The sequence below is a fragment of the Oncorhynchus mykiss genome, chromosome 20, assembly GCF_013265735.2.
Source record: "Oncorhynchus mykiss isolate Arlee chromosome 20, USDA_OmykA_1.1, whole genome shotgun sequence".
Taxonomy (NCBI): Eukaryota; Metazoa; Chordata; class Actinopteri; order Salmoniformes; family Salmonidae; genus Oncorhynchus; species Oncorhynchus mykiss.
Window position 1 is genome coordinate 38,444,488 of NC_048584.1, and position 23,512 is coordinate 38,467,999.

General features: G+C 43.2%; 1 protein-coding gene across 3 annotated transcripts in view; it reads right to left on the reverse strand.

Annotated features, from left to right (window-relative positions):
* Positions 1-800: 800 nt before the first annotated feature.
* Positions 801-23,512, reverse strand: part of LOC110499543 (nuclear protein localization protein 4 homolog) — a 33,664-nt gene continuing 10,952 nt past the window's right edge. For all 3 annotated transcript variants that reach the window (XM_036956311.1, XM_036956313.1, XM_036956312.1), the window contains 7 exons: positions 20,129-20,327; positions 18,078-18,238; positions 10,789-10,860; positions 9,835-9,927; positions 9,287-9,403; positions 3,753-3,855; positions 801-3,305 (listed from right to left, as the gene is read on the reverse strand). In XM_036956311.1, coding sequence (XP_036812206.1) covers positions 3,142-3,305; positions 3,753-3,855; positions 9,287-9,403; positions 9,835-9,927; positions 10,789-10,860; positions 18,078-18,238; positions 20,129-20,327 — 909 coding nt within the window. In that variant the 3' untranslated portion in view covers positions 801-3,141. The remainder of the gene's footprint in view (positions 3,306-3,752; positions 3,856-9,286; positions 9,404-9,834; positions 9,928-10,788; positions 10,861-18,077; positions 18,239-20,128; positions 20,328-23,512) is intronic.

Below are 23,512 nucleotides of genomic sequence, written 5' to 3' on the forward strand. Positions count from 1 at the left end.
TTAGCAAACATTTGTGGAACTGGGATTACTGGGAGTGCATTCTGATGAAGATCAAAGGTAAGTGAATATTTATAACGCTATTTCTGACTTTTACTGACTCCACAACATGGCGGGTGGCTTGTTTTTGTGCCTGAGCGCTGTACTCAGATTATTGCATGGTGTGCTTTTTCCGTAAATCTTTTTTGAAATCTGACACAGCGGTTGCATTGAGAAGTACATATTTAATTCTGTGCATAACACCTGTATCTTTTATCAAAGTTTATGAGTATTTCTGTAAATTGATGTGGCTCTCTGCAAATTCGCCGGATGTTTTCGAGGCGCAACATTACTGAACATAGCGCGCCAATGTAAACTGAGATTTTGGGATATAAATATGAACTTTATCAAACAAAAACATACATGTATTGTGTAACATGAAGTCCTATGAGTGTCATCTGATGAAGATCATCAAAGGTTAGTGGTTCATTTTATCTCTCTATTCCTGCTTTTTGTGACTCCTCTCTTTGGCTGGAAAATGGCTGTATGTTTTTCTGTGACTAGGCGCTGACACAATCGTATGGTGTGCTTTTGCTGTAAAGCCTTTTTGAAATTGAACACGATGGGTAGATTAACAAGGAGTTAAGCTTTAAATTTGGTGTATTGCACTTGTGAATGTATGAAAGTTAAATATTTCAACAACAACAAAATAAATGAATTTCGCGCTCCGCCATTTCAGCGGATGTTGTCGAGGCGGAACCCCTAGCCTTAACAGGTTTTAAGAAGACAAAAATCAGCCTAAAAGTACAAAACAAACACGGTTCTTCATTGATAGGAATTGTTTATTGTTTTACTGGTATTTCTGATATTAAATTAAAATCCAGGTCTACAGCATCATACAACTTTCTTTCAGGGTCCAGTTCTTCAGCTCAGAGTGGGAAGTTAGGATTTATGTCGCTCTGGTCCAAGGTGTTGCGTGTGGCTGAAACTCAGCATCAACAAGCCCGACACGTAACTCCCTGGACCAGATCGGGGACTTATTTGATGCATTTTAAGATAATCGTTCTCAACAACTCACACAGGGGGAAGTGGATATAAAAATGGGCAAAATAACCTTAAACCATTCTCAAATAAAATCTACAAAATAAAAACTCAACTTTTTCAATGGAAATTACTCCCGAGCACTTACAAAAAACAACAAAAAAAACTCATCTGGGATAAAAAAAAAAAGTATAGTTTGAAACCCATGACCCCTCTTCTCCATTCAACTGACAAGGATAATTTACTGATATCAGCCCCAAAATGGAGGAAAACCTCAAGTGACGACAGGCTCAACCGCTTGGACATGTGCTCGCTACATATATCCCTGTCCAGGAAATACCTGAAGGCTGGAAAAAGTTGAGGTATCTGTTAGACTAAATCTGACTGCTACAGTGTCAAATTAGGGAGTAAATATCTAACAAAAAAACCCCAATTCAAACCAAAGACTTCATTGAATGCCATCAAAATAGCAGTGTCAAGGTTTGGCCACTTTATAAGAATATAAAGCTGAATGAATTGAATCAGCGTTCTGTGTGAAATAACACAGACACCTCCCCTGTGCTGACCAAGAGACACTGTGGAATAGGTACTTGTTCTCAGACATTAAATGGTGTACCTAGATCATTGTAATCTGTATCTAAAACGGGGACATGAGAAGAGAAAACATACCCTACTGAATTGATTGTGCTGTGGACATAAGTAATTTGATGTCAAATAATTACTGTTGGAATGAGTTCAGTTTTACAGCTTTTTAGTGTGGAGAGAAAATATTGGTTCTCTGTAACAGAAGCAAACACACCATGAGCTCTTTAGCCCTGCCTGGCCACCACCTTTCCCAGTTCTTTCACAATCCCTCTTTTTTCCCCCTCCCCCTGCTTCCCTTGCCACCTTTCTTCCTCTCTCCATCCCAGGTGCACAGCACATTGGCCTGCTAAAAGGCATGGGACCATTAAGGCATCTTTCTCTCTCTCCGCTATGTTGACCTGTGACCTATAGTGTCTTTGAAGGCAGAGTGATGGAGACCCATAGGGAACGTCGGAGGAATAAAAAGCATTCCATACCCCTCTGGCCCCTCCTAGACGGGCACCAGTCGAAAGAGGAGAACCGATGCAAGACAGGGAAGGAGAGAAAGAGAGAGATGCAGTGTTGGTAGCTAACCCAGTAAGCAAGCATCTCAAAGCTGCCAACAAAAAAAAAAACATGGCGTACTATAAGCTTCAAAACTTTATCAAACTTACCAAATAACCCAAAATTGAATGGTTTCATTAAATGCTAGGACCATCACTCCAAACTCACTCCTGAGGGCAGGGCATCAACTTAGGGGAAAGTGCCTGAGCAACCGAGAACACATCACTACTGCAATACAAAAAACTCAAATAAAACAGCTAGGTTTATGATAGTGCCTGATAGGTTAATTGTATAACTCTGAAGAGGTTCGGGCCAATCAAGAGATCTTCTGGATAGACCGTCAGTGTCTGATAAACTCTTGGGAGAAATGAGAAAAAAACACACCCGATATCTACTGTAGCTACAATCATGAAAACAAAACGCTTCATGTGCAATTAAATAAAACAGCAATCAATCCTTCCTCAAGGAATGTATATTATTTACACAGACTTTCCAGACTAAGTCGCGAGAGCGAAAGGGTGCACCGGTCGGTGTGAGTGACATATAACTTAAAATGATTTGAGTCTTTCCTTTGTTGTTGTCCCTGAAGCACAGCAACATTTATTGGCGCCAGGTCATGGAGCAACGTAAGGAACCGTGGGGAGGAAGAGGGAAGAAGCCTTGTTGCCAAAGTGCTTTCAGCTAAACATGTCCCAGCCAGTCTCAGTCAGGGGCCACGGCAGAGAGCGCGTGAGAGAGATGAGAGCACAGTCATTATTTGTTAAATCATTTGATTTGGTGTAAACAAATGCCATCGTTTTGCGCTTGTCAACCCCACAGCAGTCTGAGATTGAATGGACAGAGGGGGGGGGGGGGGGGGGGGGGGGGGGGGGGGGGGCAAGAGGAGACATCCAATAACGCAGCTGTTTGCAGTATCCAATCCCGGTGCGAAGTCGTTGGTGGATAATGGGTGGTAGAGGTGTTCGGGAAACACGGGGGCCAGGGCAGGGGTGGGGTTTAACCCCTCGGCAGGCTGCACATCTCACAGAGCTCTGTGCCTGGTTGGTTCATAAAGGTGCAGTGGAGACAAGACCACATCGCCGAGGAGGATGCTGGGGTAGAGGGGCCCCCGCCCATGGCCCCGTACTCCTGAGGGCCCGATGACTGCCCACCCACCGTGCCTGAGGAGAGGAGGGAGAGAGGGGTCAGGGACATAAGAGTGGCGGTGACTCTTAACCAGGAAGGACTTTTCAGACTTCCTTTTTATATGTAGGGATGATACATGAAAGGAGCTCCAACCAAATGTATCTTTGTGGTCAATAAAGTTCTACTGAATTGAATGCAAGACAAGTTTAACTCAATCACTTTAAAATCAAATCCAAAACCAAATTTTATTGGTCACATACACATATTTAGCAGATGTTATTGCGGGTGTAGTGAAATGCTTGTGTTCCTAACTCCAACAGTGCAGTAATATCTAACAATTCACAACAATACACACTAATCTAAAAGTAAAATAACGGTATTAAGAAAAAAATAACAACCCATTACTCTTCAACAGTGATAGAAATGTAATAATTTCAACTAAGGCATGTCAGTGTCATACCTGGATGGCCAGAGGTACTTACTGCACAACTGCTCGATAGTGGCCCACTGCTCAGACTTCTTCCAGGTCTGAGCCAGCTCCTCGTCTTTCGTCTTCACAGCGTCCAACAGCAGACCAATGCTGTCCTGGGAACAAATAATGAGAACATATTTGGGTAAAAAAATTATAAAAACATTACGTAACTATTTTCTGGCCACGCCAAGCTAACCCCAATGAAATGCAGGGAAACAGTGTGATTTTTAAACGATAGATGACATCAAATCAAGGATTTAGAGCCAAGTTGCCATGAACAAAGCGATAAGGGGGGGGGGGGGGGGGGGGAGTACTTGACAAATACACAATAATTTCCACATTGAACAAATGTGTTAATAACGTGATAATCTGAACCTTTTGTAGCGTGACAACAAACCAAAACATAGTGCTTGAACGTTTTTGGTTTGAGAGTGTGTGTGTGTGTGTGTGTGTGTGTGCGCGATACGGTTGGACGATGTCTGGAAGGAAATATTGTCCCATCTTCCTGTAAAAACAGTTTTTCACGGTATACTGAAACGTTGGTCGTTTTTTAAAATACTAGAACACATTCTTGTCACTTCGGTATCAAAATGTGTCACACGTCATCTACAGATTGGCATATTGCTAGACAGACTTGCTCCTCTCAATCTTCAAGGGAGCAGTAGATAGCTAGCCAGGCTACTTGCGCCCATGCAGCTGACAGTGCAAGCCACTTAAGAGAAGCAAGCGAGAGGAGAAAATGCCCACAGCATGGCTTCTAACAGAAACACCATATCTCCACACCCAAAGCTTGTTGACAAAACTGGCTCCAGAAGTGAACTATGAACTTAAGAGCAGATAACGACAACTATGCAAAAATGTGTTACAAAGCAGTGCAAATGGCGGTTTAGTTGCAAAACGACAAACTATTTTACAGGTGACGTTTGTATTGTAACATTCTACTAGCAGCTACATTACATTTTTTAGGAGATAATGACCTGAACATAGTGTTTTCAGAAAGTATTCACACCCTGAGACATTGTTGTTTTACAGCTTGGATTTAAAATGGATTACATTGAGATTGTGTCACTGGCCTACACACAATACCCCATAATGTCAAAGTGGAATTAAAAATATAAAAGCTTAAAATGTTTTGAGTCAATAAGTATTCAACTCCTTTGTTATGGCAAGCCCAAATAAGTTCAGGAGTAAAAATGTGCTTTACAAGTCCCATAAATTGCATGGACTCACTATGTAAGTGTGTGACATTTTTGAAAGACTACCTCAATCGCTGTACTCCACACATACAGATAATTGTACGGTCCCTCAGTCGAGCAGTGAATTTCAAAAACACAGATTCCACCACAAAAATACCAGGGAGGTTTTCCAATGCATCACAAGTAAGGGCACCTATTGGTAGATGGGTAAAAACAAAAAACACATTGAATATCCCTTTGGGGATGGTGACGTTATTACTTTGGGTGCTGTATGAATAAACCAAGTCACTACAAAGACACAGGCGTCCTTCCTAACTCATTTGCCAGAGGGGAAAGAAACAGTTCTGGGGTTTCACCATGAGGCCAATGGTGACTTTAAAAGTCAGAGTTTAATGGCAGTGACGGGAGAAAACTGAGGATGGATCAACATTGTAGTTGCTCCACAATACGATCTTAAATGAACGTGAAAAGGAAGCCTGTACAGAACATAAATATTCCAAAACATGCATCCTGTTTGCAACAAGGAACTAAAGTAAAAATGTGCCAAAGAAATTACATTTATGTCCTGAATACAAAGCATAATGTTTGGAAAAGAATCCAAGAAAACGTCACAGAGTAACACTTCATATGTTCAAGCATGGTGGTGGCTGCATCATGTTATGGGTATGCTTCTCATCGGCAAGGACAAGGGAGTTTTTTGGGGGATAAAAATAAACAGAACAGGGCCAAGCACAGGCAAAATCCTAAATGGAAAACCTGGTTCAGTCTGCTTTCCAACAGACACTGGGTGACAAATTCACCTGTCAGCAGGACAATGACCTAAAACACAAGGTCAAATTTACACTGGAGTTGCTTTCCAAGATGACACGGAGTGGCCAAGATACAGTTGACTTAAATCTATTACCGAACAGAAATATAAAACGCAACATGTAAAGTGTTTGGTCCGATGTTTCATGAGCTGAAATAAAAGATCCAAGGCTGACTCAATACGCGACTCAAGGCTGACTCAATACGCGACTCAAGGCTGACTCAATACGCGACTCAAGGCTGACTCAATACGCGACTCAAGGCTGACTCAATACGCGACTCAAGGCTGACTCAATACGCGACTCAAGGCTGACTCAATACGCGACTCAAGGCTGACTCAATGCGCGACTCAAGGCTGACTCAATGCGCGACTCAAGGCTGACTCAATGCGCGACTCAAGGCTGACTCAATACGCGACTCAAGGCTGACTCAATACGCGACTCAAGGCTGACTCAATACGCGACTCAAGGCTGACTCAATACGCGACTCAAGGCTGACTCAATACGCGACTCAAGGCTGACTCAATACGCGACTCAAGGCTGACTCAATGCGCGACTCAAGGCTGACTCAATACATTTGCAAAAATGTCTAAAAACATCTTTTCACTTTGTCATCATGGGGTAATGTGTGAACAACTCAAATACATGTTTTATTAATGCTGTAACAACTATAATTTGATATAAGTCCAGTGCTATGAATACTTCCTGAAGGCAAAGTATTCATGACATTTATGCGAGCACTAAAATAATATGATTACAACCAAAAAGTAAATGTGAAATGCACTCTAAACTTCACTATGACAACTACGTACTTAGACTACATCATATTTATCTGGGCTTGCTAGAAGTAGCCACTAGCCAGCCAGCAGTCATGGGCGAAGCATTGCTCCCTGGGAGTTGAAATGCACTCTGGGAATCGTAGTAGGCGGTGTAAAATCCATTGTATCTCACTGATGTGTGGACTATTGCAATATAGAGGCTTTTCTGTGAACAAAGAGACTGTAAGGAAAAACTTATTGACGGGTTAAGATAAGGTGTGCACAATACGGTTGGGCGATGTCTGGAATGACACATCATTCCATCTTCCTGTGCAAACATTCGTTTTGTCCGATATACCGAAACTTCAGTACTTTTCGGGCTCAGAAGTGTTTGAAATGCACTCATAACTTGCTATGACAGCAATATACACTGAACAAAATTATGAATGCAATCAAGTGTTGGGCCTGTTTCATGAGCTGAAAAAGCTTACTTCTTTCAAATTTTGTGCACAAATGTGTTTACATCCCTGTTAGTAAGCATTTCTCCTTTGCCAAGATAATCCATCCACCTGACAGGTGTGGCATATCAAGAAGCTGATTAAAACAGCATGATCATTACACACAGGTGCACCTTGTGCTGGGAACAATAAAAGGCCACTAAAATGTGCAGTTGTCTCACACGACACAATGCCACAGATGTCTCAAGTTGAGGGAGCGTGCAATTGGCATGCTGACTGCAGGAATATCCACCAGAGCTGTTGCCAGAGAATTTAATGTTAATTTCTCTACCATAAGCCCCCTGCAACATTTTTTTTTTCAGAGAAAATGGCAGATCATCCAACCGGCCTCACAACCACTGACCACGTTTAACCACGCCAGCCCAGGACCTCCACATCCAGCTTCTTCATCTGCGGGATCATCAGACCAGCCACCTGGACAAGCTGGTGAAACTGTCAGAAACTGTCTCCAGGAAGCTCATCTCAAAGCTCGTCGCCCTCATCAGGGTTTTGACCTGACTGTAATATGGCGTCATAAGTGACTTCAGTGGGCAAATGCTCACCTTTAGATGGCCACCGGCACGCTGGAGAAGTGTGCTCTTCGCAGATGAATATCGGCTTCAACTGTACCGGATAGATGTCGTGTGGACAAGCGGTTTTCTAATGCCAACGTTATGAACAGAGTGCCCCATGGTGGCGCTGGGGTTATGGTATGGGGCAGAATTAAGCTATGGACAACGAACACAATTGCATTTTATTGATGGCAATTTGAATCCACAGAGATACCACAACGAGATCCTGAGACCCATTGCCGTGCCATTCACCCGCCCTCCATTCGTTATTGTTTCAGCATGATAATGCACAGCCCCATGTGGCAAGGATCTGTACACAATTTTCTGGAAGTTGAAAATGCCCCAGTTCTTGCACGGCCAGCATTCTCACCAGACATGTCACCCATTGAGCATGTTTGGGATGCTCTGGATTGACATGTACGACAGCGTGTTCCAGTTTCCGCCAACGTCTGGCAACTTTACACAGCAATTGAACAAGAGTGGGACAGTAGCTCACAATCAACAGCCTGATCAACTCTTTGCGAAAGAGATGTGATGTCGCGCTGCATGAGGCAAAAAGGTGGTCACACCAGATACGGACTGGTTTTCTGCTCCACGCCCCTACTTTAAACTACTTTAAACTACTTTAAACTACTTTAAAAAAGTTCTGTGATACACATTAGTTTTTTGGTATCGTTTCCGTATCGAGTATCGCTTCCGAATAAAGTAACCCTAAGCTTGTTATTGGTCCAAATTCTGATATTGTGACAACACTAATAAACATCGTTGACATACGATTGTACCGTGTATTCCCCCCCCCCCCCCCCCCCCCCATGGAAGGGTCAGAAAGGGGGGAAGAAAGCAATATAATGGACACATTGCTAATAATTTTTCTGTATCTAGTCTAGACTGCAGAAAGACGATTAAAACAGGCTGTGTTTCTCTTGTCCATAGAAATACCCAGATATCACTTAGTATTTCTTTACCCTTTAAAAATGAATATTATAGACGTATCAAGTATCAAGTGTAGGCTATTGTTCCTACCCCAAAGAAATGACAATATCCATCCGGACCTTTGCCACCTAGGAAATGTGTGTGACTGAACCTTCTCGGGGCGTCAGGGTAGCCTAGTGGTTAGAGCTTTGGACTAGTAACCGGAAGGTTGTAAGTTCAAATCCCCGAGCTGACAAGGTACAAATCTGTCGTTTTGCCCCTGAACAGGCAGTTAACCCACTGTTCCTAGGCCATCATTGAAAATAAGAATTTTGTTCTTAACCGACTTGCCTAGATAAATAAAGGTAAAATAAAAAAATAAAAAAGAATTGGCCAAATACATGAGTATAGGATAGGCTAAAATATTCTGTCAAACCATGAGACATATTTTCAATGTGTTCTTCCCCCCTTCACTCACTACTCTAGGTTACTTACTTACTTGGTTCACACTCATTTCTTAAAATGTTGTAACTTGTAGGTCTATATTTAGGATTTCTACAGTTTGATAGGTAAAAGGCATATCCTAACATTTGCCATTGTTCATTTGTTTCTAAGTGTTATAAAATGATCATTTGTTTAAACTTCCTATTCCATTAGTATATTTAACAATTGTTTTATTCTCTCTTGTCGATGAAACGCAATTGTAAATTCGCCCGACCCTAGTGTACAAGTCTGTATGTGAGTGAGTGAGTGACAGTATGGGTGTGTGGGGTACGGTGTGAGTGTGTGTGTGCAGAACTTACTCTGAGAGGCATGACCTCGTTGGTGACCAGGAAGAGGAGCAGGTGGAAGTCAGACACCATGTCCAGGAATACAGTCGAGGTGCACTGGGACAGGTACGTCGCTAAACTGTGGAAATCCTGTCTCACACACACACACAGGAAGGGGAAAACATGGAAAATGACCAAGAATAATAACTTCCTATGACCCCCATAGCCCAGGGACTCTTAGGATGAATTGGCAGACAATCATGTGATCAGGTCAGATCGAAACAGAGAAATAATGGCTGTTGCCAAAGTAGGTTAACAAAAGGCTAAGCTTGAGAGCTAGCATATTTATTTCATTTGCGATTTTCATGAATAGTTAACGTTGCGTTATGGTAATGAGCTTAGGTCTATAAATAGGATCCCGGATCTGGGTTTGCTCGCCGCAACTGGTTAAACAAAGTCAGAAAAACACTTTTCGGAGCCTTCTGTATGTAGGTCATTCTTTGACCACTGAAAGAAAACAAAATACCAAACCTCACACATCAGAACAACCAATTTAGCTGTGTGTGTGTGTCAATGTGTACCTGTGTCTCTCCCAGGATGTCTCTGTTCTCTATGGGAAAGCGTGGTGTGGAGCTGAAGGTGTACTGGGGGTCCTTGGGGAAGGTGGTGGTTATCTGGATAGAGATGGATAGAAGGAGTGACAAACAAAGTTAACTGACTGGAACCTCTCGTCTCTTGGCCCTCCCCACCTCTCCCGCTGAGCCAAGTTAAAACATCTCTGTCCTGGCACCACAATGGTGGAACCAGCTTCCCCCTGAAGATAGGACAGCCGAGTCCCTCTGCTCATTTTCCGAAAACATTTGAAACCATAACTCAAAGAATATCTTAAATGAATCCCATAGCGCAGTCTGCTAGTTAGAGAAGCGTTAACAGACTGGAAGACAGTTCCATCTTGGAGAGTCCCTTTGACATCAGCGAGATGTAGAGCCAAGACAACAGATGTCAGTTGAATATGAAAACGGAGGACCACGAGACGACAACAGAGCGGAACACGAGACGACAACAGAGGAATACAAGAGAAGTAACAAAGTGCTCTCAGCTGGTGCCAGTAAATATTTGGCGAGTCCATCTAGTTCTTTATTTTCTTGGGCTCATCATTGGACAGAACAACCTCATGATAGGTTGGTAGAGTTATGGTGATTTGGATATTTCTGTATGGCGTGGAGCTGCCAATATTTTACAACATTATTGTGGAAGGAGAAAGACATCTTTACAGCGTCGGGCAAACCTTCAGTTGAACAATTTAGTTGTTCGCAAAACACACATAGCAACTAGAAATGTGAAACACTTGCTAGTTAGATGGAGAATGTTAATGAACTAATATTAAAAGAAGCGTATTTCAGTTGACTGGCCCTGCTATGTATCCTAAACTCTAAAACCTGCCCTACCACTCCTCATGTCATTGGTTGATTCCCTTCTTTAAACCTGCATAAAAAAAAGGTCAAATGTACACACCCACATTCTTTCATACTCACATCTATGATAAGGTACTCCACAGGAAGGGGCCGGGCTAAATATGTGATGTCATTGCCAAATTTATCTTTGTCCTGTTGAGGGGGATGAAGAAAAATGACAATCAATGGAGAGAAATACGACAGTTGTAACTGTTCCAATAGTTATTTGGTATTTTATTAGGATCCCCCATTAGCTGTTTCTGTGGTCCACACAGTACATGAAGACATAATACAGAACATTAATAGACAAGGACAGAACTACATACAATGGCACATCAATACATACACGAAATATCTAGGTCAAATAGGGGAGAGACGTTGTGCTGCGAGGCTTTGCGTTCTGTTTATTTGAAACCAGGTTTGCTGTTCATTTGAGCAATAGGAGACGGAAGAGAGTTCCAAGGATCTAATACCTACTGGGTCCTTGAATTTGTTTTGGATGAGGACAGTGAAAAGACCCCTGGTGGCATGTCTGGTGGGGTAAGTGTGAGCGTGTCAGAGCTGTGTGTGTAAGTAGACTACGCAAACCATTTGGAATTTCACAACATTGTTCCTCATAAAAATAACACTTAACCAAGAGAGACTGGAATGCATATTATTTCAATTAGCCTTCTGATTACAATGAAGAGCTAGATGTGCCGCTCTGTTCTGGGCCGCTGCAGCTTAACTCGATCTTTCCCTGCACCACTTGACCCTACGCCTGGTAAGACAAAACTAGAACCTGAAGGACTTGCTTTTGAAGTGTGGTGTCCCCCCCAAAAAAAGAGCATCTGTTTATTATGGACAGACCTCACCCCATCTTTACAACTATTGAATCTACAGTACCAGTCAAAAGTTGACACAGCTACTCATATTTTTAAAAATATTTTCTACATTGTAGAATAATAGTGAAGACATCAAAACTATGATAAAACGCATATGGAATCAGGTAGTCACCAAAAAAAAAAAAAGTGTATATATATATATATATATATATATATATGTTGATTTGTTTGAGATTCTTCAAAGTAGTCACCCTTTGCCTTGATTTGAGCTTTGCACACTCTTGGCGTTCTCAACCAGCTTCACCTGGAATGCATTTCGATTAACAGGTGTACATTGTTCAAAGTTTATTAGTGGAATTTCTTTCCTTCTTAATGAGTTTGAGACAATCAGTTGTCTTGTGACAAGGTAGGGGTGGTATACAGAAGATGACCCTATTTTCTAAAAGTCCATATTTAGGCAAAAACAGCTCAAATAAGCAAAGACAAACGATAGTCCATCATTACTTTAAGACATGAAGGTCAGTCAATCCAGAATATTTCAAGAACTTAATATTAAGTGCAGTTGCAAAAACCATCAAGCGCTATGATGAAGCTGGCTCTCATGAAGACCGCCACAGGAAAGGAAGACCCAGAGTTACCTCTGCTGTAGAGGACAAGTTCATTAGTTTACTGCAACCTCAGACTGCAGCCCAAATAAATGCTTCAGAGTTCAAGTAACAGACACATCAACTGTTCAGAGAAGACTGTGAATCAGACCGTCACGGTGAAATTTCTGCAAAGAAATCACTACTAAAAGGACACCAATAAGAAGAAGAGACTTGCTTGGGCCAAGAAACACAAGCAATGGACAATAGACCGGTGGAAATCTGTCCTTTGGTCTGATGAGTCCAAATTTGAGGTGTTTGGTTCCAACCGCCGTGTCTATGTGAGACGCAGAGTAGGTGAACGGACGATCTGTGGTTCCCACCGTGAAGCATGGAGGAGGTGGTGTGATGGTGTGTGTACGGGGGGCTTTGTTGGTGACACGGTCTGTGATTTATTTAGAATTCAAGGCACACTTAACCAGCACGGCTACCACAGCATTCTGCAGCGATACGCCATCCGTGTTTGCGCTTAGTGGGACAATCATTTGTTTTCCTACAGGACAATGACCCAACACAACTCCAGGCTGATGTACGGGCTATTTGACCAAAGAGAGTGATGGAGTGCTGCATCAGATGACCTGGCCTCCACAATCACAACCCAATTGAGATGGTTTGGGATGAGTTGGACCGCAGAGTGAAGGAAAAGCAGCCAACAAGCGCTCAGCATATGTGGGAACTCCTTCAAGACTGTTGGAAAAGCAATCCTCATGAAGCTGGTTGAGAGAATGCCAAGAGTATGAAAACTGTCAAGGCATAGGGAGGATTACTCTGAAAAACCTCAAATAACATATTTTGATTGGTTAACCGTTTTTTGGTTACAACATGATTGTGCTATTTCATAGTTTTGATGTCTTCACTATAATCCTAGAATGTAGAAAATAGTGAAAATGAGTAGGTGTGTACAAACTTGACTGGTACTGTATATGGTTGGACCATGACAGTTTACAATCTAAGGTAACGCCAAGTAATTTAGTCTCCTCAACTTGTTCAACAGCCACACCACTCATTACCAGATCCAGCTGATATAATGCTCTTGGTTGTAGAGGTGTTCAGGACAAGTTTATTACTGGCCACCCAAAACAGACTGCAACTCTTCGTTAAGGGCTTCAGTGACTTCATTATCTGTGGTTGCTGACAAGTATATGGTTGAATCAGCATACATGGGACACACGGGGTTTGTTAAATAGCAGTGACAGGGCATTGATAAACATAGTAAGGAGGGCCAAGAGAGCTGCCATGGTACACCACACGTTTGACATTAGAGAAGCTTCTATTAAAGAAAAGTTATATTCGATCCATAGATCTGTAGCCACAATATGCCATTGGTTGAAAAGCCATAATTTTTTTAAACATTTGGACTATTAACCGGAAGGTTGCAAGTTCAAACCCCCGAGCTGACAAGGCAAGGTGATTGGTCTGCTGTTAGAACCAGTAAAACCCACTTTGCCACTCCTGGGTAGCGGAATGACTTTGGCTTCCCTCCAGGCCAGATAACTAACACCTTCCTCTAGACTCAGATTAAAGATGTGACAGATAGCTGACTTTATGGCCACTCCTACCATCCTCAGTAGCTTTCCAAGTTGTCAATGCCAGGTTTAAGTATTGATCAATAATAATTCTCACCTCTCCCACACTAACTTAACAAAATTCAAACTTACAATGCTGTTCTCTTTTATCATGCATGAATATGAATCGCTCACTGTTAGTTGCTGGCATTTCCTGCCTGAGTTTGTCACCTTCGCCAATGAAGGAATCATAATCTGCCCATGATTTTTCTGCCCATGATTTTAAAAAGTACTCCTAAGATTTTTTCCCCATCATTCATCTTGGCTTCATAATACAGTTATTTTTGTTGAGTTTAGTCATCATTTCTCAATTTGCAGTAAGTCAGCCAGTCAGATGTGCAGCCCCCCCCCCCCCCCCCCCCCCCAATCGCTTTCCCATCTCTTTCAAACATAGCGTCTCAATTTCCCATCAATCCACAGACCCTTAAGAGACTGACTGTTAGAACTGTTAACAGGTGAATGTTTATCAATAATTAGAAGAAGCAAATTTGTCAAAAGTGCAGCGTCTGGAAACTCCTTATAAATCACATCAGACACAAGAGTCACAGCAGAATATTTTGTATGATCTCTTACACACCATTTTAGGCCCAGCTTTTGGAACATCGGCTCTCCTAGATAGATCACTGCATCTAATAGGTACAAAAATAATCTTCTTCCTCTTGAGCAGACAGTTTGATTAATCAATATTCTCTGGTTCCCAAGAAAGTATACCTCTCTGTTTACATCACATACACTATCAAGCATTTCACACATTATTTAGATAGCACTTGGCCTAACAGTCACTATAGTAACACCTCATAATTAAAGGCTTTAGATGTGCCAAGTGAACCTGTAACCACAACACTCCAACAACACTTGACAAAAAGATCTTCTCTAAGCATTTCAGAGATTTGTCTCTGAATATATACTGAACAAAAATATGAAAGCAACATGTTAAGTGTTTGTTTCATGAGCTGAAATAAAAAGGGACCAAGATATGTTCCATACGCACCAAAAGGTTATTTCGCGCAAATGTTGTGCACAAATTTGGTTCCATCCCTGTTAGTGAGCATTTCTCCTTTGCCAAGATAATCCATCCACCTGACAGGTGTGGCATATCAAGAAGCTGATTAAACAGCATGCTCATTACACAGGTGCACTTTATCCTGGGGACAATAAAAAGGCCACTAAAATGTGCAGTTGTCTCACATGACACAATACCACAGATGTCTCAAGTTTTGAGGGAGCGTGCAATTGGCATGCTGACTGCATGAATGTCTACCAGAACTGTTGTCAGAGAATTTCTCTACCATAAGCTGCCTCTGTCGTTTTAGAAAATGTCAGCAAGTCCAACCGGCCTCACAACTGCAGACCACGTGTAACAACACCAGCCCAGGACCTCCACATCCGGCTTCTTCACATGCGGGATAGTCTGAGACCAGCCACCCAGCAACTGATGAAATTGAGAAGTATTTCTGTCTGTAATAAAGCCCTTTTGTGGGTTAAAACTCATTCTGATCAGCTGGGCCTGGCTCACCAGGTCCACCCATGGCTGCTCCCCTGCCCAGTCATGTGAAATCCATAGATTAGGGCATAATTCATTTATTTAAATTGCCCGATTTTCTTATATAACTAACTCAGTAAAATTGTTGCGTCTATATTTTAGTTTAGGGTATATAGAGAGAAAAAAAAACAAACATAAGTATTCCTTTCTCTTTTATATATGTTATATCCTGCTATTGCTACTGCTGTATCAAAAGGAATGATCCAAGATCCAAGATCCAAGTCTCAGAAGAGGTTAATATATTATTGTTGTTATCTGATGTTACCAGGTTATTGATTTCATGAACCTTATTTCTGAGGCTACATATATTAATATGGGCTATTTTCAGCCCTTTCCTGGGTAGCCTCAGACATAATATGGAAAAGAACAAACAAAGAGGATTTAAAAAAAAAAAAACATCAGTCCATTTGCGTGTGCTGCGGGGTTGAAGCTACAAACCCATAGGTTCGTCTCCCATCCCTTCCAGGCTTTTGGGAGGGAGGGTGAAAATAAAAAATAAGAAACCGGCACACTGCTCTTGCTAGTATCACTGGTCTTGATAGTATCACTGCTCTAGCTAGTATCACTGGTCTTGCTAGTATCACTGGTCTTGCTAGTATCACTGGTCTTGCTAGTATCACTGCTCTTGCTAGTATCACTGGTCTTGCTAGTATCACTGGTCTTGCTAGTATCACTGCTCTTGCTAGTATCACTGGTCTTGCTAGTATCACTGCTCTTGCTAGTATCACTGGTCTTGCTAGTATCACTGGTCTTGCTAGTATCACTGGTCTTGCTAGTATCACTGGTCTTGCTAGTATCACTGGTCTTGCTAGTATCACTGCTCTTGCTAGTATCACTGCTCTTGCTAGTATCACTGGTCTTGCTTAAGCTTTAAGTATTGGCCTCACGGCCGAGGGTGGACAATGAGGCTGACATAGCAGATGTAAGCAATGTCCCAACGCGCTCCGGCAACTTTCATGGCCCGAGATAAGTTATTTTCTCTTCTGGCGCACATTTTTCAGGATAGTCCTTGGTGAGGAAGATGCACATTCCTCTCAAGTTCTTGGCTCTTTCCAGAACAGCTACCTTGTCCTTGAACCTCAAGAACTTGACCACTATTGGCCTGGGCTTGTCACCTGGGTTGGTGGCGAGTTTTCTAGTCCTCTGGGCATGCTCCACCTCAAATCTTCCTATGATCCATCTTCAATTTCTCAGAGATCATTTTCCCTCACTTTGTCCTCAGACTTCATCCAGGTATCATTGTTGAGATCCTGCAATTCCATCCACAACCATGTTGTTCCGCCGTCATTGTTATCATGGATTCACACATACAGGATGAGAGAGGTGCTTATGCCCTAGGCAGAGAGAGGATGAGGGAGGTGCTTATGCCCTAGACCAGGGAGAGGATGAGGGAGGTGCTTATGCCCTAGGCAGAGAGAGGATGAGAGAGGTGCTTATGCCCTAGGCAGAGAGAGGTGCTTATGCCCTAGGCAGAGAGAGGTGCTTATGCCCTAGGCAGAGAGAGGTGCTTATGCCCTAGGCAGAGAGAGGTGCTTATGCCCTAGGCAGAGAGAGGTGCTTATGCCCTAGGCAGAGAGAGGTGCTTATGCCCTAGGCAGAGAGAGGATGAGAGAGGTGCTTAAGCCCTAGACCAGGGAGAGGATGAGGGAGGTGCTTATGCCCTAGGCAGAGAGAGGTGCTTATGCCCTAGGCAGAGAGAGGTGCTTATGCCCTAGGCAGAGAGAGGTGCTTATGCCCTAGGCAGAGAGAGGATGAGGGAGGTGCTTATGCCCTAGGCAGAGAGAGGATGAGGGAGGTGCTTATGCCCTAGGCAGAGAGAGGATGAGGGAGGTGCTTATGCCCTAGGCAGAGAGAGGATGAGGGAGGTGCTTATGCCCTAGGCAGAGAGAGGATGAGGGAGGTGCTTATGCCCTAGGCAGAGAGAGGATGAGGGAGGTGCTTATGCCCTAGGCAGAGAGAGGATGAGGGAGGTGCTTATGCCCTAGGCAGAGAGAGGATGAGAGAGGTGCTTATGCCCTAGGCAGAGAGGATGAGGGAGGTGCTTATGCCCTAGACCAGGGATTGGCAATTCCAGTCCTCGAGCGCCTGATTGGTGCCACAGTCTTGTCCGAGCACCAGCTAACACACCTGACTCCAATAATCACCTAATCATGATCTTCAGTTTAGAATTACATTAGTTTAATCAGCTGTGTTTGCTAGGGATGGGGATGGGGGGGGGGGGGGGGGGGGGGGGAAAGTGTGACACCAAATCAGGCTGGAGATGACCACCTATGCTCGGCAGGGTAGCCTAGTGGTTAGCGCATTGGACTAGTAACCGAAAGGTTGCAAGTTCGAATCCCGAAGCTGACAAGGTACAAATCTGTCATTCTGCCCCTGAATAGGCAGTTAACCCACTGTTCCTAGGCCGTAATTGAAAATAAGAATTTGTTATTAACTGACTTGGCTAGTTAAATAAAGGTAAAATTAAAAAATAAATGCTCTAAAAACAGAGAGATTAAGATCTTTGGGTTGCATTCATTCTGTCATTCGCACATTCTTGGAAAGATGTCATGTGATGAAAACGTGTTGTTAGTTCTATAAAGCAGTAATCCATTAGGTTTACCTCAGGTCCAAGCTAGCACCATTTATTCACACAGAGTTCCCTTTCGGCTAACTCAATCTACTGGATGACATTTTTTTGTTTTTGTTTGTTAAAATCAACATTTTGTTCCTGCCATTTTAGCCTTAAAAAAAAATAAACATTAGGAGCAGTAAAAATTAGTGAAGTGGTGAGAGATTCTCCTTGTAACTGTACCTTGTAGAAGACGTCCGGTACGTACTGCTCTGTGCTGGACTCTTTAGCGTAGCCCAGCTCGGGGGCGTCTCGGCAGGGCAGTAGACACTCATCTCTGACCAGAGCCATGCACTGGTTAGACACCTGGTAACCCTCAAAGTGCACCTGGTTATCAGGACCACCTGCAGGGAGAGGAAGTGAGGCACACAGTCACCCTCACAGAACATCTGGAAAAAAATCACAAGACAGGCAGTCATCATCATCATCATCAAGCATGATTGATCCGTTATACAATAGTGCAGGCCCGGGATAGCCACATTATATTCATAGACTCATGGCCATGGTTGTGGTGAAATATCCTCATCTCATTAATCCATGGGACATTTCATTCACACCCAAGTTCACATCCCAAACTTGTAGTGAGCCGGTCGGTGCAAACACTCGTCACTAAACACCCAGGTTCGAGTCCCATAGGGCGGCGCACCATTGGCCCAGCGTCGTCCGGGTTAGGGTTGGCGGGGTAGGCCGTCATTGTAGAATAAGAATTTGTTCTTAACGGACTTGCTTAGCTAAATACAAAAAGGTTTTTAAAAATTTAAAGTATTGAAACAACGTGCTGTTTTACTATCCTCAAAGCAAAGTCCACCATGTACAGTTGAAGTCAGAAGTTTACATACATTTAAACTCAGTTTTTCACAATTCCTGACATTTAATCCTAATAAAAATTCCCCGTCTTAGGTTGGTTAGAATCACCACTTTATTTTAAGAATATGAAATGTCAGAATAATAGTAGAGAGAATAATTTATTTCTTGCATCACATTCCCAGTGGGTCAGAAGTTTACATACACTCAATTAGTATTTGGTAGCATTGCCTTTAAATTGTTTAACTTGGGTCAAACGTTTCAGGGAGCCTTCCACAAGCTTCCCACAATAATTTGGATGAATTTTGGCCCATTCCTCCTGACAGAGCTGGTGTAACTGAGTTCAGGTTTGTAGGCCTCCTTGCTCGCACATGCTTTTTCAGTTGTGCCCACACATTTTCTATAGGATTGAGGTCAGGGCTTTGTGATGGCCACTCCAATACCTTGACTTTGTTGGCCTTAAGCCATTCTGACACAACTTTGGGAGTATGCTTGGGGTTATTGTCATTTGGAAGACCCATTTGCGACTAAGCTTTAACTTCCTGACTGATGTCTTGAGATATCCACGTAATGTTTCTTCCTCATGACGCCATCTATTTTGTGAAGTGAACCAGTCCCTCCTGCAGCAAAGCACCCCCACAACATGATGCTGCCACCCCCGTGCTTCATGGTTGGGATTGGTGTTCATTGGCTTGCAAGCCTCCCCCTTTTCCCTCCAAACATAACGATGGTCATTATGGCCAAACAGTTCTATTTTTGTTTCATCAGACCAGAGGACATTTCTCCAAAAAGTACGATCTTTGTCCCCATGTGGAGTTGCAAACGGTAGCCTGGCTTTTTAAAATGGCGATTTGGAGCAGTGGCTTCTTCCTTGCAGAGCGGCCTTTCAGGTTATGTCGATATAGGAATCATTTTACTGGGATATAGATACTTTTGTACCTGTTTCCTCCAGCATCTTCACGAGTTTGAAGGTCGGCCTTGAAATACATCCACAGGTACATCTCCAATTGACTCAAATGATGTCAATTAGCCTATCAGAAGCTTCTAAAGCCATGACATAATTTTCTGGAATTTTCCAAGCTGTTTAAAGGCACAGTCAACTTTGTGTATGTAAACTTCTGACCCACTGAAATTGCGATAGTGAATTATAAGTGAAATAATCGGTCTATAAACAATCGTTGGAAAAATAACGTGTGCTATCCACAAAGTAGATGTCCTAACCGACTTGCCAAAACTATAGTTTGTTAACAAGAAATTTGTGGAGTGGTTGAAAAACGAGTTTCAATGACCTAAGTGTTTGTAAACTTCCAACTTCAACTGTACCTACTGCTATAGAGCGAGTCAGACAACTAGGACACATCTACACCTGCTTCTGGTCTGGTAGGATTCTGTTGTAGAAGTCATTAGATGGCCTTGTTAGGTCCGTGTACCTGTGGCCACCACAGTGATAAACTTGGACCCAAAGTGTCCGTCGGGTGAGAGTCTGCAGGGGTTACACTGTTGGTTCTGGAAGTGTCCAGCCGTGATGCACTCCTCCGCACTTAGGAAGTACGAGTCCTTGTTCCTGGTGTATTTGACCGTGCCTATCCTGGTGTCCTCAGAGAGAAGGTCAGTGAAGATCCACCCCACCTTCAGTAAAGACCACATAGGAAAACTACGGTCAGCAAAGTCAAGCACATCAAACTCCACATTGTTGGACTAAGAATATATATTATACTTTTGTCGAGTAACCTATATATTCGTAAGGTAATTCTCTGGTGTGGACAGCTATAGTAACATACACTGCATTCAGGAAGCATTTAGACCCCTTGACTTTTCCCCCCCATTTTGTTACAGCCTTACTCTAAACTAGATTTTTTTAAACCCCCCCCCACCCACCCTCTCAATCTACAGACAATACTCCATAACGACAAAGCAAACGTTTTTTTTTATTATTACATTTATACCAATTTATAAAACACAAAACAGAAATATCACATTTACATAAGTATTCAGACCCTTTACTCAGTACTTTGTTGAAACACCTTTGGTAAGTACAGCCTTGAGTCTTCTTGGGTGTGACACTAAAAGCTTGGCACATTTGGGGAGTTTCTCCCATTCTTTGAAGATCCTCTCAAGCGCTGCCAGGTTGGATGGGGAGCGTCTCTCCAGAGATGCTCGATCGATCGGGTTGAAGTCCGGGCTCTGGCTGGGCCACTAAAGGACATTCAGAAACTTGTCCACGGCCACTCCTGCGTTGTCTTGTCTGTGTGCTTAGGGTCGTTGTCCTGTTGGAAGGTGAACCTTCGCCCCAGTCTGAGGTCGTGCTCTGGAGCAGGTTTTCATCAAGGATCTCTGTACTTTACTCTGTTCATCTTTTCCTCCATCCTGAATAGTCTCCCAGTCCCTGAAAAACATTCCCACAGCATGATGCTGCCACCACCACGCTTCACCGTAGGGATGTCGCCAGGTTTCCTTCCTCTGTCTGGCCACTACCATAGAGGCCTGATTGGTGGAGTGCTGCAGAGATGGTTGCCGTTCTGGAAGGTTCTCCCATCTCTACAGATATACATAGCTCCGGAGTTTGAGTGACCATCGGGGTCTTGGTCACCTCCCTGACCAAGGTCCTTCTCTCACGATTGCGCAGTTTGGCCAGGCAGCTGTGTTATTGCAGAACTTCAATGCAGCAGAAATTTTATGGTACCCTTCCCCAGATCTGTGTCTCGACTCCTAAGACCTCATGGCTTGGATTGTCAACTGTGACATTATATCGACAGGTGTGTGCCTTTCCAAATCATGTCCAATCAATTTAAATTTACCACAGAGGGACTCCAATCAAGTTGTTTGAAACATCAAGGCTGATTAATGGAAACAGGATGCACCAGAACTCAATTTTGACTCGCGTAGCATAGAGTCGGAATACTTATGTAAATAAGGTATTACGTATTTAATAAATCAGCAAACATTTCTAGAAACCTGTTTTCGCTTTGTCATTATGGGGTATGGTGTGTAGATTGATGAGGGAATCAATTTTTAATATCCCTTTTAGAACAATATATATATATATATATAAAATAAAACGTGGAGAAAGGGAAAGGGTCTGAATACTTCTCGAATGCACTGATTGGGCGTCTTTCTTAAAATCCATGATGGCTGCGTAAACGTCCTACACATTACATACACTATGGCCTGAGGGCATATGGAAGCTGTTTAAAGCCCCTATCTTGTATAGACTGAGGAATCTAGGGAATGCCTCATATTGATGAGTGCCTCATGACCCCAGTGGTCTATAATGATGGGCCAGTCAGACTGGACAGTAGCTGTCCTTAAAATCAAATTGAATTTGTCACAGACATGGTTAGCAGATGCTAATGCCAGTGTAGTGAAATGCTTGTGCTTCTGGTTACGACAGTGCAGTAATATCTAACAAGTAATCTAACAGTTTCCCAACAACTACCTCATACACACACATCTAAAGGGGTGAATGAGAATATGTACATATAAATATATTGATGAGTGATGACCGAGTGGCATAGGCAAAGTGTAGTAGGTGGTATAAAATACAGTAAATACATTTGAGTAATGTAAGATATGTAAACATTACTAAAGTGGCATTGTACAAAGTGACTAGTGATCCATTTGTTAAAGTGGCCAGTGATTAGGTCTCCTTGTAGGCAGCAGTCTCCGAGTTGGTGATTGCTGTTTAGCAGTCTGATGGCCTTGAGATAGAAGCTGCTCTCCTGCACCTGTTCTCCCTGAGTGATGGGGAATACAACCCAGATGTTCTCCTGCACCTGTTCTCCCTGAGTGATGGGGAATACAACCCAGATGTTCTCCTGCACCTGTTCTCCCTGAGTGATGGGGAATACAACCCAGATGTTCTCCTACACCTGTTCCCAGATGTTCTCCTATACCTGTTCCCAGATGTTCTCCTATACCTGTTCCCCCTGAGTGATGGGGAATACAACCCAGATGTTCTCCTACACCTGTTCCCCCTGAGTGACGGGGAATACAACCCAGATGTTCTCCTACACCCGTTCCCCCTGAGTGATGGGGAATACAACCCAGATGTTCTCCTGCACCCGTTCCCCCTGAGTGATGGGGAATACAACCCAGATGTTCTCCTGCACCCGTTCCCCCTGAGTGATGGGGAATACAACCCAGATGTTCTCCTATACCTGTTCCCAGATGTTCTCCTACACCTGTTCTCCCTGAGTGACGGGGAATACAACCCAGATGTTCTCCTGCACCTGTTCTCCCTGAGTGACGGGGAATACAACCCAGATGTTCTCCTATACCTGTTCCCAGATGTTCTCCTATACCTGTTCCCAGATGTTCTCCTATACCTGTTCCCCCTGAGTGACGGGGAATACAACCCAGATGTTCTCCTATACCTGTTCTCCCTGAGTGACGGGGAATACAACCCAGATGTTCTCCTATACCTGTTCCCAGATGTTCTCCTATACCTGTTCCCAGATGTTCTCCTATACCTGTTCCCCCTGAGTGACGGGGAATACAACCCAGATGTTCTCCTATACCTGTTCCCAGATGTTCTCCTATACCTGTTCCCCCTGAGAGACGGGGTACGACCCTATATCTGTTCTCCCTGAGTGACGGGGAAATACAACCCAGAAGTTCTCCTATACCTGTTCCCAGATGTTCTCCTATACCTGTTCCCCCTGAGAGACGGGGTACGACCCAGATGTTCTCATATACCTGTTCCCCCTGAGAGACGGGGTACGACCCAGATGTTCTCCTATACCTGTTCCCCGAGAGACGGGGTACGACCCAGATGTTCTTCTATACCCGTTCCCAGATGTTCTTCTATACCTGTT